Here is a 12,726-nt window from a genome sequence, read left to right on the forward strand (position 1 = left end):
TTTTTTTTTCTGAATAGGCATTAACTTTTAATTTTGGGAGAACTCGTTTAGTCAAAAAATGTTTAAATACTGTGGTAACCCAAGATGATCCACAAGCTCACTATAATGTATGGTGTCCATTTTAGGACAGCATCAGCCCTCAAGCTGTACCTCGCTCATCCTTCAGCCAAAACAGCGTCCCGCCTCCTCCCTCAGCCGTCAAGCTGTACCTCGCTCATCCTTGAGCCAAAACGGCATCCCGCCTCCTCCCTCCTCTGTAAGGCGTCAGCCAAAACCTTTGTCATCGTTAAGTCTGTCATACCTCAGATGAAAATGAAAGTGCTGAGTCAGCAGAGCTTCGGCTGACCTGCTAGCACAGACAGTGTGTGATTGGCTGCCAGCACAGATACTGTGATTGGTTGATGGGAGCGTAGGTGTGAGCAGTCCCGCTCCTCTCATGTATCCAGCTTTTCCCGATTCCTGCAAAACAAACCTACGCTCTCAGCTTTTCCCTTATTCCTGCAAAACCTACAGTTATGTACTCAGCTGTAGGTTTATCAGGAATTGTTAAAAGCTCAGTACATAACTGTAGGTTTTGCAGGAATCGGGAAAAGCTGAGTACATAACTGTAGGTTTTGCAGGAATCGGGAAAAGCTGAGTACATAACTGTAGGTTTTTCAGGAATCGGGAAAAGCAGAGTACATAGCTGTAGGTTTTTCAGGAATCTGGAAAAGCTATGTACTCAGCTTTTCCCAATTCATGAAAAACCTACAGCTATGTATTCAGCTTTTCCCGATTCCTGCAAAACCTAGTTATGTACTCAGCTTTTCCCGATTCCTGAAAAACCTACAGCTGAGTACATAACTGTAGGTTTTGCAGGAATCGGGAAAAGCTGAGTACATAACTGTAGGTTTTGCAGGAATTGGGAAAAGCTGAGTACATAACTATAGGTTTTGCAGGAATCGGGAAAAGCTGAGTACATAACTGTAGGTTTTGCAGGAATCGGGAAAAGCTGAGTACATAGCTGCTGTAGGTTTTGCAGGAATAGGGGAAAAGCTGAGAGCGTGGGTTTGTTTTGCAGGAATCGGGAAAAGCTGGGTACATGAGAGGATTAGGCTTTGTAAAGAAGTGTGTCTAAACAGTGGAGCGGGACTGCACACACCTACGCTCCCATCAACCAATCACAGTATCTGTGCTGGCAGCCAATTACACACTGTCTGTGCTAGCAGGTCTGCCTAAGCTCTGCTCTGCTGACTCAGCACTTTCGATTTCGTCTGAGGCATGAGAGAGTTTAGGTTGACAAAGGTTTTGCCTGACGGAGGAGGCGGGATGCAGTTTTTGCTGAAGGATGAGGGAGATACGGCTGAAAACTGACAGCGATTTGTCTGAGGGAGGAGGCGGGACGCCGTTTTGGCTGAAGGATGAGCGAGGTACAGCTGACGGATGATGCTGTCCTAAAATGGACACCGTAACAATGGAATCTATTCCAGTGCTCCTTGCTGCCACTGTAGAAACTGTATGGACTAATTTAGCCTCTTACAGGTTAATCAACACAAAGAATTGTCATGGATGGTTATTTAGGAGGTCTGCATTTATGCCCACCTCAACCTGTGTAAGATAAGGTATTGCCCTAAGTGCCTACTCACAGAGGAAACAGTTTAGCTTCTCTTTTATAAGTGCCCCTTTCAGGGGGTCTATTGTTTTCCCTGGAACATGAACTGAAAAACTCTATATCCAGGAACAGTTCACTGCTTTATGGACTATTTTCTTGGGAACAAACTTTTGGGACAATTCAGGAGACATGGTTCTTTATACACAAGTCGCCTCATTTTCAGAAGGAATAGCAGGTCTTTCCTGGACTGCTGCAGGCTGATCTACAGACTATTCCATCATGGATAGAACAAGCATCAAAGAAAAAAAGAATTAACACCTCTCTTCCTTCATGTGTATGTTTCCCGGACAGCACCTCCAGTTATGAATCCACAGCAATCATAAACTATTTACAGTGACCCCCCCGACCTACGAAAGCCCCGACATATGATCATTTCAACATACGATGGCCTCTCAGAGGCCATCGCATGTTGAAGGCAGCATCAACATACGATGCTTTTGTATGTCAGGGCCATCGCATAAACGGCTATCCGGCAGCGCTGACTGCTTCAGCTGCCGCCGGATAGCAGTTTACAGTGCCCTGTGAGCTCCGGTGATGTCTCTTACCTGTCCTCGGGGCTCCAGAGCGTCCTTTTCGGGATCCCATCCATCGCCGGCACTCTCCATAGTCATCATCACGTCACCGCGCACACCGTCCCGTCATGCAATAGGAGCGGCGTGCGTAGTGACGTGATGACGGCGACGTAAGAGCGACGATCCCGGAGAAGCAGAGACGTCCGGAGCCAGGGGGACATCACGGGGACGTGGCGACAGCGATGGAGGGCGACATCCAGGGCAGCGGTGTAGAGCGGTGACGGTACGGAGCGGCAGGGAAAGGTGAGTACAACTTCCTATTCTTTACATTGCACGGATCCCTCAACTTACGATGGTTTCAACAAACGATGGTTCATTTGGAACGGATTACCATCGTATGTTGAGGGACCACTGTATACAGAAAATCTCTTATCACCCTATATTGTGTCAACCCAGTAATAAGGTGGGGTGTGTCAAAAGGCTGAAACAATAGGTGTTTTAAAGGGGGCGGCAAAATTATCCACAAAAATCCTTGTACCAGCCATGGTAACAGTCAAGTTAATGCGGGTTATACATATGACAGATTCCTTTTAAACCATGCATTAAGAGATGTATTACCTATTAATAGAGCCAGATATTTAGTTTTTTTTTTAGGGGTGAGCGGAGATTTTCTAGACATTTAGTTTATGATTCTGGAGGATTCCTAAGGAGAGTGCTGCCCAACTCATAGTGATTTTGCTCGAGGTGTTTTAGCACACAGGAATATACTAAGTATTATCTATTATAAAATTATCTATCATCTATTATAAAATAAAGTGGTAAAATAGTCATTCCTGAAGGGATTAAAAATTGTAATAAAAAATAAATAAATACAGTTGATTATTTAGAAACAAAAACTTATTAGATATCCACACAACTGACAAATAAAATTATAAACGTATTACGCACAGTAAAAAATGAGGACTGTAAAGATGTAAATTCTAAAAATGCTTTTTGCTATTCATGTCACAAAAAATTATATAATTTATTTCTACCCCCCAAATAGAAAAAGCAAACATACATCACAACTATTGAGATGCGCAGAGGCAAAAAACACATACCTAATCATTAAAGGGTTAAATTCATGTCTTATGTACAACTTCTTCACATAGAGGAGAGCTCTGCCTACATAAATTGGTTATGACATAATGTTACCTAAACTTTAAGCAGATCAGTGCCAAAGAGACATATCCTACACCTTAGATTTATTCTCACAATGAAGCCTTATACACTGCTCAAAAAAATAAAGGGAACACTAAGATAACACACCCTAGATCGTATGAAATATGAATTCAAATAGAGAAAACAGACATGGTCGCACATCCACAACGATCTAATGCTTCTCAGCAACATTTATTAAATTAACAGGGCGTTCGTGTACTTTATGATCATGAAGTGCAAGCCCACTAGCCACGTCACGGCCACCTGTAAGTAGTGGGTCCCTAACGTCCCTAGCATAAAATGGCATAGCATGACCACCACTGCCACAACACCAGTGCCCACAGGGGGAACGACCCACTGGCAGAGCAGACCCATTGCCACTCAAACCAGTCCCGTGCCTACGCATAGACACGGTGCCGCGGCAGCAATGGATGCCGCATAGCACCACACCAGGGTGAACAAGGTGTAAAATCTCACTTACCATATGCTCCCAGTCAGACTGGGAGGCTGCCAGAAAGGAAGGGGCCCTGTGCAACATTCCCGCTAATTTATATAGGGCTGGGCTGAGGGGCAGAGTGCAGACCAAGTAAAAACAACAAAAAAAGAGAGAGGGATAGAAAACACAATGTGAATTCAAATAAAGAATACAGACATGTTCGCACTTCCACAACATGCACAATGATCTAATGCTTCTCAGCAACATTTATTAAACTAACAGGTTGTTAGTGTACTTTATGATCATGAAGTGCAAGCCCACTAGCCACATCACGGCAATTTACAATGCTCCTTATGAGGTGGCGGTTGGTCTCCTGAGGGATGTCCTCCCAGACCTGGACTAAAGCATCCGCCAACTCCTGGACAGTCTGTGGTGCAACGTGGTATTGGTGAATAGAACGAGACATGATGTCCCAGATGTGCTCATTCGGATTCAGGTCTGGGGAACGGGTGGGCCAGTCCATAGCATCAACGCCTTCATCTTGCTGGAACTGCTGACATACTCCAATCACATGAGGCCTAGCATTGTCTTGTATTAGGAGGAACCCAGGGCCAACCACACTAGCATATTGTCTCACAAGGGGTCTGAAGATCTCATCTCGGTACCTAATGGCAGTCAGGCTACCTCTGGCAAGCACATGGAGGGCTGTTCGGTCCCCCAAAGAAATGCCACCCCACACCATTACTGACCCACTGCTAAATTGGTCATGTTGGAGGATGTTGCAGGCAGCAGAACATTCTCCACGGCATCTCCAGACTCTGTCACATCTGTCACATGTGCTCAGTGTGGACCTGCTTTAATCTGTGAAGAGCACAGGGCGCCCCGTGGCGAATTTGCCAATCCTGGTTTTCCCTGGCAAATGCCAAATGTCCTGCACAGGGTTGGGCCGTAAGCACAAACCCCCCATTTGTTGACATCAGGCCCTCATACCACCCTCATGGAGTCTATTTCTGACCATTTGAGTGGACACATGCACATTTGTGGCCTGCTGGAGGTCATTTTTCAGGGCTCTGGCAAAGCTCCTCCTTGCACAAAGGCGGAGGTAGCAGTCCTGGTGTTGGCTTGTTGCCCTCCTCCACGTCTTCTGATGTACTGGCCTGTCTCCTGGTAGCGCCTCCATGCTCTGGACACTAAGCTAACAGACACAGCAAACCTTCTTGTCACAGCTCGCATTGATGTGCCATCCTGGATGAGCTGCACTACCTGAGCCACTTGTGTGGGTTGTAGACTCTATGCTACCACTAGAGTGAAAGCTCCACCAGCATTCAAAAGTGAGCAAAAAATCAGTCAGGAGGCATGAACTGAAAAGTGGACTGTGGTTGGACCCCCTGCGATCTGAAACTTATCCCCTATCCTGTTGGTTTTTCACCACTACCCCTTTAATCCACAAAGTTGGTCAACTAACTTGATCTCTCCAATGATTCCTTCCCATGGTTAGGAGCTGGCAGACTCCATTCAGGCACAGACTTGGATTCCACATTTGGCAGGTGCTACACTTCAATGCAGATACCTGTGTTTTACATCTACATAGAAACATACTCAATGGTAGCGAAAATATATCAGCATAGGCTAGAATAGAACATCATTGTCTCTAGGCCATAAAATGTGGAAAGTTCTTATATATATTATGACACAACAGTATTGATCCAGGAGAGTGGCTACAGGTAAGCTGTAAGGATTGGCAGTGGTTGTCACTAATCCTTTTCCATCCAGAGTATAATATAGATAGGCTAAGTCCTGTCTCACCTAGACTATAGGTTTCTGATGAAATGTCACTGCTGTGTGCACCATGGACAGCTCTCTGCTGCATACATAGCTATGTGTACAGCCCCATCATATACCTGTCATTCACATGCTAGAAGGTTACCTATATACAGCAGTAACGATCCTGCTACAGCAGCACAGAAAACTTTCCCATGTTCATGCTAGAGTTAGAGCCAGCAGCAGGCATTGGCAGTGCAGGGTGTATGGTACATGGGCACTGCCATCTGATGATGATGGGCTGGCTTGGATAACTGAAGCTGCTGTGCACACCAGAGCTCAGGAAAGAATCAAGTTGTCTGAGTCCAAGGTCACTGAGACGAGGAACCTAAGGCAGGACTCCCCTCCTCATCGTCAGCAGTAGCAGTGAGTGTATTGCAGGGGGCTGCAGCTCTCCAGCCCTCACCTCCCCTCCCTATAGACTGGTGAAGATGTGAGGCGGCTGCTGCTGCTGCTGCTGGTGACACTTGCCGAGCTCCAGTGCCTGCTGCAGTGTGCCTGCTCCCCGCCGCTGAGGATGGTGCAGTGCTGCTCCCCGGAGGGCTCCGTGCTGCTGATTACGGCGCTGCTGCTGGGGGCTGAGCTGCTGCACGAGTCGCAGGCAGGCTGGAGCTGCGGGGATCTGCTGTGCGGGGACAGGGAAGGCTGCTGTGTGTTCGGGAACGTCAGTCACACGGAGATCAAGTGCTGCCAGCTGCCCTTCCACACTTTCCTGGACAATGTGGGCTGGTTTGTCAGGAAGCTCTCCGGGCTGCTCATCCTCCTGGTGCTGTTTGCCATCGGCTACTTCCTGCAGCGCATGATCTGCCCCAGTCCCCGCAGGTACACCCGGCCCCAGCCGCGGAGCACAGGGGGGCCCGGGCTCCTCAATGAGACCAGCTCCCAGGACTCTCTGATAGACAGTGTCCGGCACCTGTCCGAGCATGAGCTGCGCATCATCTCGTCCCCTGTGCTGCTGCAACTGCCCAGCTATGAGGAGGTCAAGTACCTGCCCACCTATGAGGAGTCCATGAGACCCGGCCAGGTCATACTGCCAGTGTCCCAGATCCCGGTGCAAGAGGAAGGGCCAGGGGCTTTGCCCCCCTATTCGCATTGAACTGGAGCTGGGGGGTCTTTGCATGCCCCCTTATTCTCATTGACGTGGAGCTTGGAGGGGTCGTAGTATTGAATCTTTATATCCATTAAGCTGGAGGATGGGATCAGTTGCATTCTCCCATTCTTGGGGAACCAAACTATTAGACAGATTGGGGCGATCACTGACATGATCTACAACAAACCAGATCCCTATTGCTGTCATTGGCTTGCATCCGTGTACCATTCTTTAATCCATTTCCACCATTGTTAACTTGTTTTGGCTCATAGTGGTTTCCCTATGATTTGACCAGGAATGGTTTAATAGTAACTCATGTGTAGACGGGAATAATCATTGGTAAAAATTTGATAAAAAATTTACATGAATTGCCAAAAAAAAAAAAAATGTCCTGTTTGATCACTATTCATACTTACTATAGTGTGTAGTGATCATGGATCCCTACAATGGGAAATATATCTTTATTTTGTAGGATGGGAACAGTTTCCTTAAGGATTGTCCCTGTCCTCACCTTAGTGGTTCAAATTAACCAGTAACGTGGTCTTCACTTTATGGGGACACTGTTCTAATTGGGGAGACGACTTGCATTTCCCATCTGTTGCAGCGTCCATCTGATTGTCATCATGCAGTCATTGTATGTTGGTCTTGTACTGTAGTCTGCTTCATTCTGTTCATTGTCCTGCAATGCCCTCTATGTCATATTGTTCTATCAGAGGTAAGAGATAGCCTCATCACAGTACAGTAGATTGCTCTTCAGTCTGCTCTCAAGCCTCTAGCACAATAGTCAGACTGGGATATCCTATAGAGCCAGTGGCTACCTGAATAATGACTGTGGTCAGAAGCACATCCCTAGCTGCTTGCACTTCTTACCCCTGTGTGATATAAGATGTCCCAGTCATGGAGTGTAGCACTAAATGTAGGGACTGCTGTGTAGTCTCTGGTTATTTTCACTGAGGAGGTGGTTGCAGTTCACCTTAAGTTTACTGAGCTACAACTGTTCTGCTGTATTTGCTAAAATTGGGAACCTATATTTTATTTAAAACATCTGAAAAGATAAATAATTCTATTTTGATGCAACATAATATACAAATAGACTTGAAGAAGAGGCCTAAAAATCATCAGCTTCTCATCGAGCTCTCACCACCCTCCTGTACATGCTGCAGTGGTAATGTTCTGCCTGTGTGATCCATTCTCCCAGCACAGGACTGCATGGACCCTTCATAGGGTTGCATTATTTGCCTCATGTGCAGCGCTCGCTATGATTTAAATACCTCTCTAGTCTCCTGACTGCAGTTTTACTGTAGGTTTCTCTTGGCAGCTAATGGATTATCTCTGCTCTGGACCTGTTTGATCTGTGTATGCATCCCATTGTCTTGCCTCTTCTTGTCTGAAATGCAATCTTTGTTTTTGGCTATCCAAATACCAGAACACCCTTATATACTAGCTTTTAGGATTGGTTGGTATACTGGGGCCTTTAGAGGGCTTTTTTACTTCTCAAGACAAAGTTAGAGGATTTGCTGCTGTTGCCCCTTCCTCCATTGGATGCAGTCCTCAGCATTCAGCCCTCTGCAATACCAGTCTCTGGCAGAAGCCTTTGTCAGTAGAAACTGCTTCCATCCTTTACAGGATAATCAATAAACTCCTAGATATCAATTTACTAGAAACTCCTGGAATGGGACAACACTAGAAACAGAACCAACAAATTACGCTACATTGCATTACATCTTGTTATATATGAGTTATATCGCAAGTGCCTGAGAGATATGTTATTCTGTTTAATGTTATGCTTTAATCACTTCTCACTACTGCAGGCAATAAGGCACTCTGAAGACAGAGTGGGGTACTTAGGAATTGTTTACTAACATAGCAATCTGCTCTCGATTATATGATGGTAAACTCCTTGGTGCCTTTAACTGAAGTTTTGTACTTCAAGAAAAATATATATATAAGCCATAGACCTTTGTCAGGTGCCTGACTATCTGCTGTGATTCATTTTGGATGTAACCATAGGCGCACATTAAAATCCAGAATGTTTTCTAGGGTTGGGAGATTGGACATTATTGCACTGTATGAACATAATGATGCAGTCCAGCAATGCACAGCAATGCGATTTATGTGGGCTTAAATTGCTTGGAGAAGTACATATTGTCTTGGAAATTCAGAAGTACGTAGGAGCAGGTGTTGCCTGCCTCCATTTATACAGTCAGTTAAAGGAAAACTTCAGTCACCGCATAATGATTATAGGGCTGGAAAGTCTCAGAATGCATGCAGATGAATACCTTAGAGTCCCCATGTACAAGAAAGAAAAGACAGCTGTACCGGCCAATATTACCGTGCACTCCCAAAAGAAGGAATAGGACATGATAAATCTCATATAAGTAAGCTGCCACCAGAATTGTCTGACAGTGGCTTACTTCCCTCTTTTCATTGAAAATGCATGCATGCTCATCAGAGGTGAGTGTACAGCTGACAGCTATTAAAGATGTATGAGCACCTTAACTTGTTCCCTTATTTAGGTCATATAATAATTACCAATAATAGTTTTTTAAGGGCTGTATTACACAGCCCAACCTCTGCCCAATATGAACGCCAATCTCCTGGATCGGTGCTCGTTTAAAGAGCCTATATTATATGGCTTGTTATTGAGCATGCAGGGCCACACATATGATTACTGCATCATTCATGTATCCCTTCTATCGTTCATCGGCTGCATGTGCCCTATTACACAGGGTGATGTGCACCGACGAACAAGAAAGCAATCAGCCAATGAAATAATGTTTTCTTGTTTATGGGCTGATCGCTAGACTTATTACATAGGGGGTGATATAATCTATTCGGCTGATAACTGCCCCATGTAATATGGCCCTAATTCTTTCCTAGGGAGTTATCACATAATGGTCTTTATTCCTACTGAACCTATGTAGGAAAATAACACAAGTTGGTTAAGACCCATATTTGCTGTAGAAACCATACTGTATCAGAAAACAAATGAACAACAAAGCCTCCATATAGAATGCAAATTGGGGAAACACAAACCAATTGATTGTTACAATGTTTCATTTGTGACTGGAGTTTTCCTTTAACGCGTATTTCTGATGATGGCTCCAGCGGCAGGATATGTCTTTAAATTCCACAGCAACTTCCGAGCCCAAGAATTGCGAGAAGCTTCAGTGATCAGGATGCAGATTTGCCAGAAGTCCCATGCAAGTCTACAGGACTTCCGGCAAATACGTAACCTGATCACTGAAGTCTTGGGCTTAGTAGGTGCTATAACATTTAAAGACATATTCTGCCACAGGAACCTTCATTAGGTGTACACTTTAAAGGTTTGTTCTTATGCAATCAAATAAAAGGCCACCATACAGTGAATTCATGAATGTTTTATGAATGGCTTCTGCAGCCAAAATGTAACTTTTTTCTTCTTTACTTAAAGAGTACCTATCATCAAACCATATTTTCTAAACTAACTCAGATTATTTTTCCTAACTACTCCTAACATCTCTCCTGCCCTTAAATTTTTTTCCCAAGCTAAGCTCTGTATCATACCTTTCCCCTTGCTCACATTATGTGAGCTCCCAGCAGGAGAAAGTGGGTTTTCCCCAGCAGGCGCAACGTCACTGAAGCCTGAGAGAGCTGTGCCCTGCCATGCACTTCCTGAGTTTGGTCTCCTGCCAGGCCAGGAGGAGACCAAACTGTTTGACTTGTGGCAGGGAACAGAACAGAGCCACCTAGTGGCTACATTAAAAACATATAGGGGGAGATTTATCAAAACCTGTGCATAGGAAAAGTTGCCCAGTTGCCCTTAGCAACCAATCAGCTCGCTTCTTTCATTTTTAACAAGGCCTCTGCAAAATGAAAGAAGCAATCTGATTGGTTGCTATGGGCAACTGGACAACTTTTCCTCTGCAGAGGTTTTGATAAATCTCCCCCATAAAGGTTGAGAATTTTTACAGCAAGGAATAGCAAAGTGTCTTATAAGTACATAAGGAATAATATATTAAAAGTTTAGTTTGGTGACAGGTACGCTTTAATTGCAATTCCCACATATTAAAGGGGTACTCCACTGGCCAGCCTTCCAGCTGCATTCAGAACTAATGTTCCAAACGCTGTGTGTGCGCTGCTGGGTCAGCCATTCCCCCTTGTGCCATCAGGCAATGCCCCCTCAATGCAAGTCTATGGAAGGGGGCATAGCGGTCGTTATGCCCCCTCCCATAGACTTGTATTGGGGCGTGACCTGACATCATGAGGGGGTGTGGCTGCCCCCCGCAGCGCGTGCACAGCATTCAGAACTAAATGTTCCGAACTCAGCCGGAAGGCTGGTCAGTGGAGTACCCCTTTAAAGGAGTTATCAGACATTAGAAAAACATATCTGCTTTCTTATAGTATCAATGCAACTTTTGTGTATGGGAAGTTTTGGAATTGAAGCAGTCCCTATCCTTTGAATGGGGCTGTGTTGTAATACCAGAAACAGCTCATGGGCAAGAGTGACATTTTTTCTGGGAAGAAAAAGTAGGCTGTGTTTTGAATCCATGATGACTCCTTTGAGATTGGGATCTTCACTGTGATCTCTGCCTCACTCATAAACCATTAAAAAAGGTTATCAAGGCTGAACAGCGCATTTACCTATCACTGCCTTATCATATTTTGATTTTGCTCAGGCCTTCAAAGCAAGAAATCATTTCCGATATATTTATGTAGCCTTATATAAGTAAGATTTATTCTGCAAATATAACTTTTTATTTATTTATTATTGATCTGAATTAATTATCTTTAAACTTGTTTCTGTGTAGTTGTTGATTTCTATGGAAAACCTACCGGTTTGGCAGCTAATTTTATTCTCTTCTAGTAAGGGCCTGGTTTTAACTGTGGGGGCCGAAGTGGTTCCCTTTGTACTCTGACAAGTGAGTTGCAGTCTAAATAAAGATGACAAGTGGCAGAGATAACATCAGTGGTTATATATTTGAAGTTGGTGTTTTTATAAAATGAAGCATTTCATAGGCCAAAACATAGAAAGAAGTGAATGGGAACCTCGGACATGCTGGATCCTTACCTCCATTGTTCAGAAAATGCAGCTTCTGTTTTCTATATGCGGCATGTTTGGGATAATTTTATTGATGGCAAAGACCAAAAACTGCAATGTAATTTACAAGAAATTAAAGTTAAAGGGATTGTCCAGCATTAGAATAAAGGTTTGCTTTTTTCCCATAAACCAGTGGCGCTTTTGTCCTGTATCAGTTATATTGAAATGATAAACGATGTGCCACCATACCATATACAGCCCATGGACAAGAGTGCTAATGTTTTGTGGGGAAAAAAAAATTATCTTTTTTTTTTTCTTCTATTTCTGGACAACCCCTATCAATCTTGAACATATAACTATAACATTATAATCCATTAAGACACAAGTCAAAGTAAACATTGGTAAACAATGATGAAATAACAAATGGATAAATAGAAATGGTTACTGCATCTTGAAATACAAGGAGAAGGCAAAAGTATGTTTTGTACCTATAGTAAAGGCTAGCCTTAGGTTAGATGGCGCCCTCTTCAGTAATCACAGAAAAGAGGCAATACTCATTGGCTACTAATACAAGGGCAGGTTAGACACCCATTCCCACTATGATGTAGACCAGCCACAATACTATATGGGGGAGGTCTCACAGGTGTGCTGTTTTGAGTACTTTTAATTATGCCCCCTCCTCACAATAACAGATGGTTTCCTGAGTAGCTTTGCCCTTTATGTGCACCTGCCATATATTCAGAAAATGGGCATAGGAACAGTGGTGTAAGCATCAGAGCCTAGAGGTGCCCCATGCTCCTAAAGCTAGCCTTACCTTTATTGCTTTAGGCTGGATTCACATCACGATTTGAGTGACCGCTGCACAGATACGATTTCAGAAGCTCAAATCGCCTGAAATTGTATCTGTGCAGGGACAGGTACTGACAGATACGGAGCCATTAACGATTATGGGGCTGCGGACCCGATCGTAGTCTGCTAGTGACTACGATCTGATCC

The 12,726-nt window shown here is 44.3% G+C and overlaps 1 protein-coding gene across 1 annotated transcript; it reads left to right on the forward strand.

Moving 5' to 3' along the window:
- The first annotated feature begins 3,098 nt into the window (after positions 1-3,098).
- C3H3orf80 (chromosome 3 C3orf80 homolog) lies at positions 3,099-11,670 on the forward strand. Its single transcript, XM_056565069.1, has one exon. It carries the CDS (start codon positions 6,138-6,140, stop codon positions 6,714-6,716), a length of 579 nt encoding a protein of 192 aa, XP_056421044.1. The 5' UTR covers positions 3,099-6,137; the 3' UTR covers positions 6,717-11,670.
- Positions 11,671-12,726: the final 1,056 nt, after the last annotated feature.

The sequence above is a fragment of the Hyla sarda genome, chromosome 3, assembly GCF_029499605.1.
Source record: "Hyla sarda isolate aHylSar1 chromosome 3, aHylSar1.hap1, whole genome shotgun sequence".
NCBI classification, from domain to species: Eukaryota; Metazoa; Chordata; class Amphibia; order Anura; family Hylidae; genus Hyla; species Hyla sarda.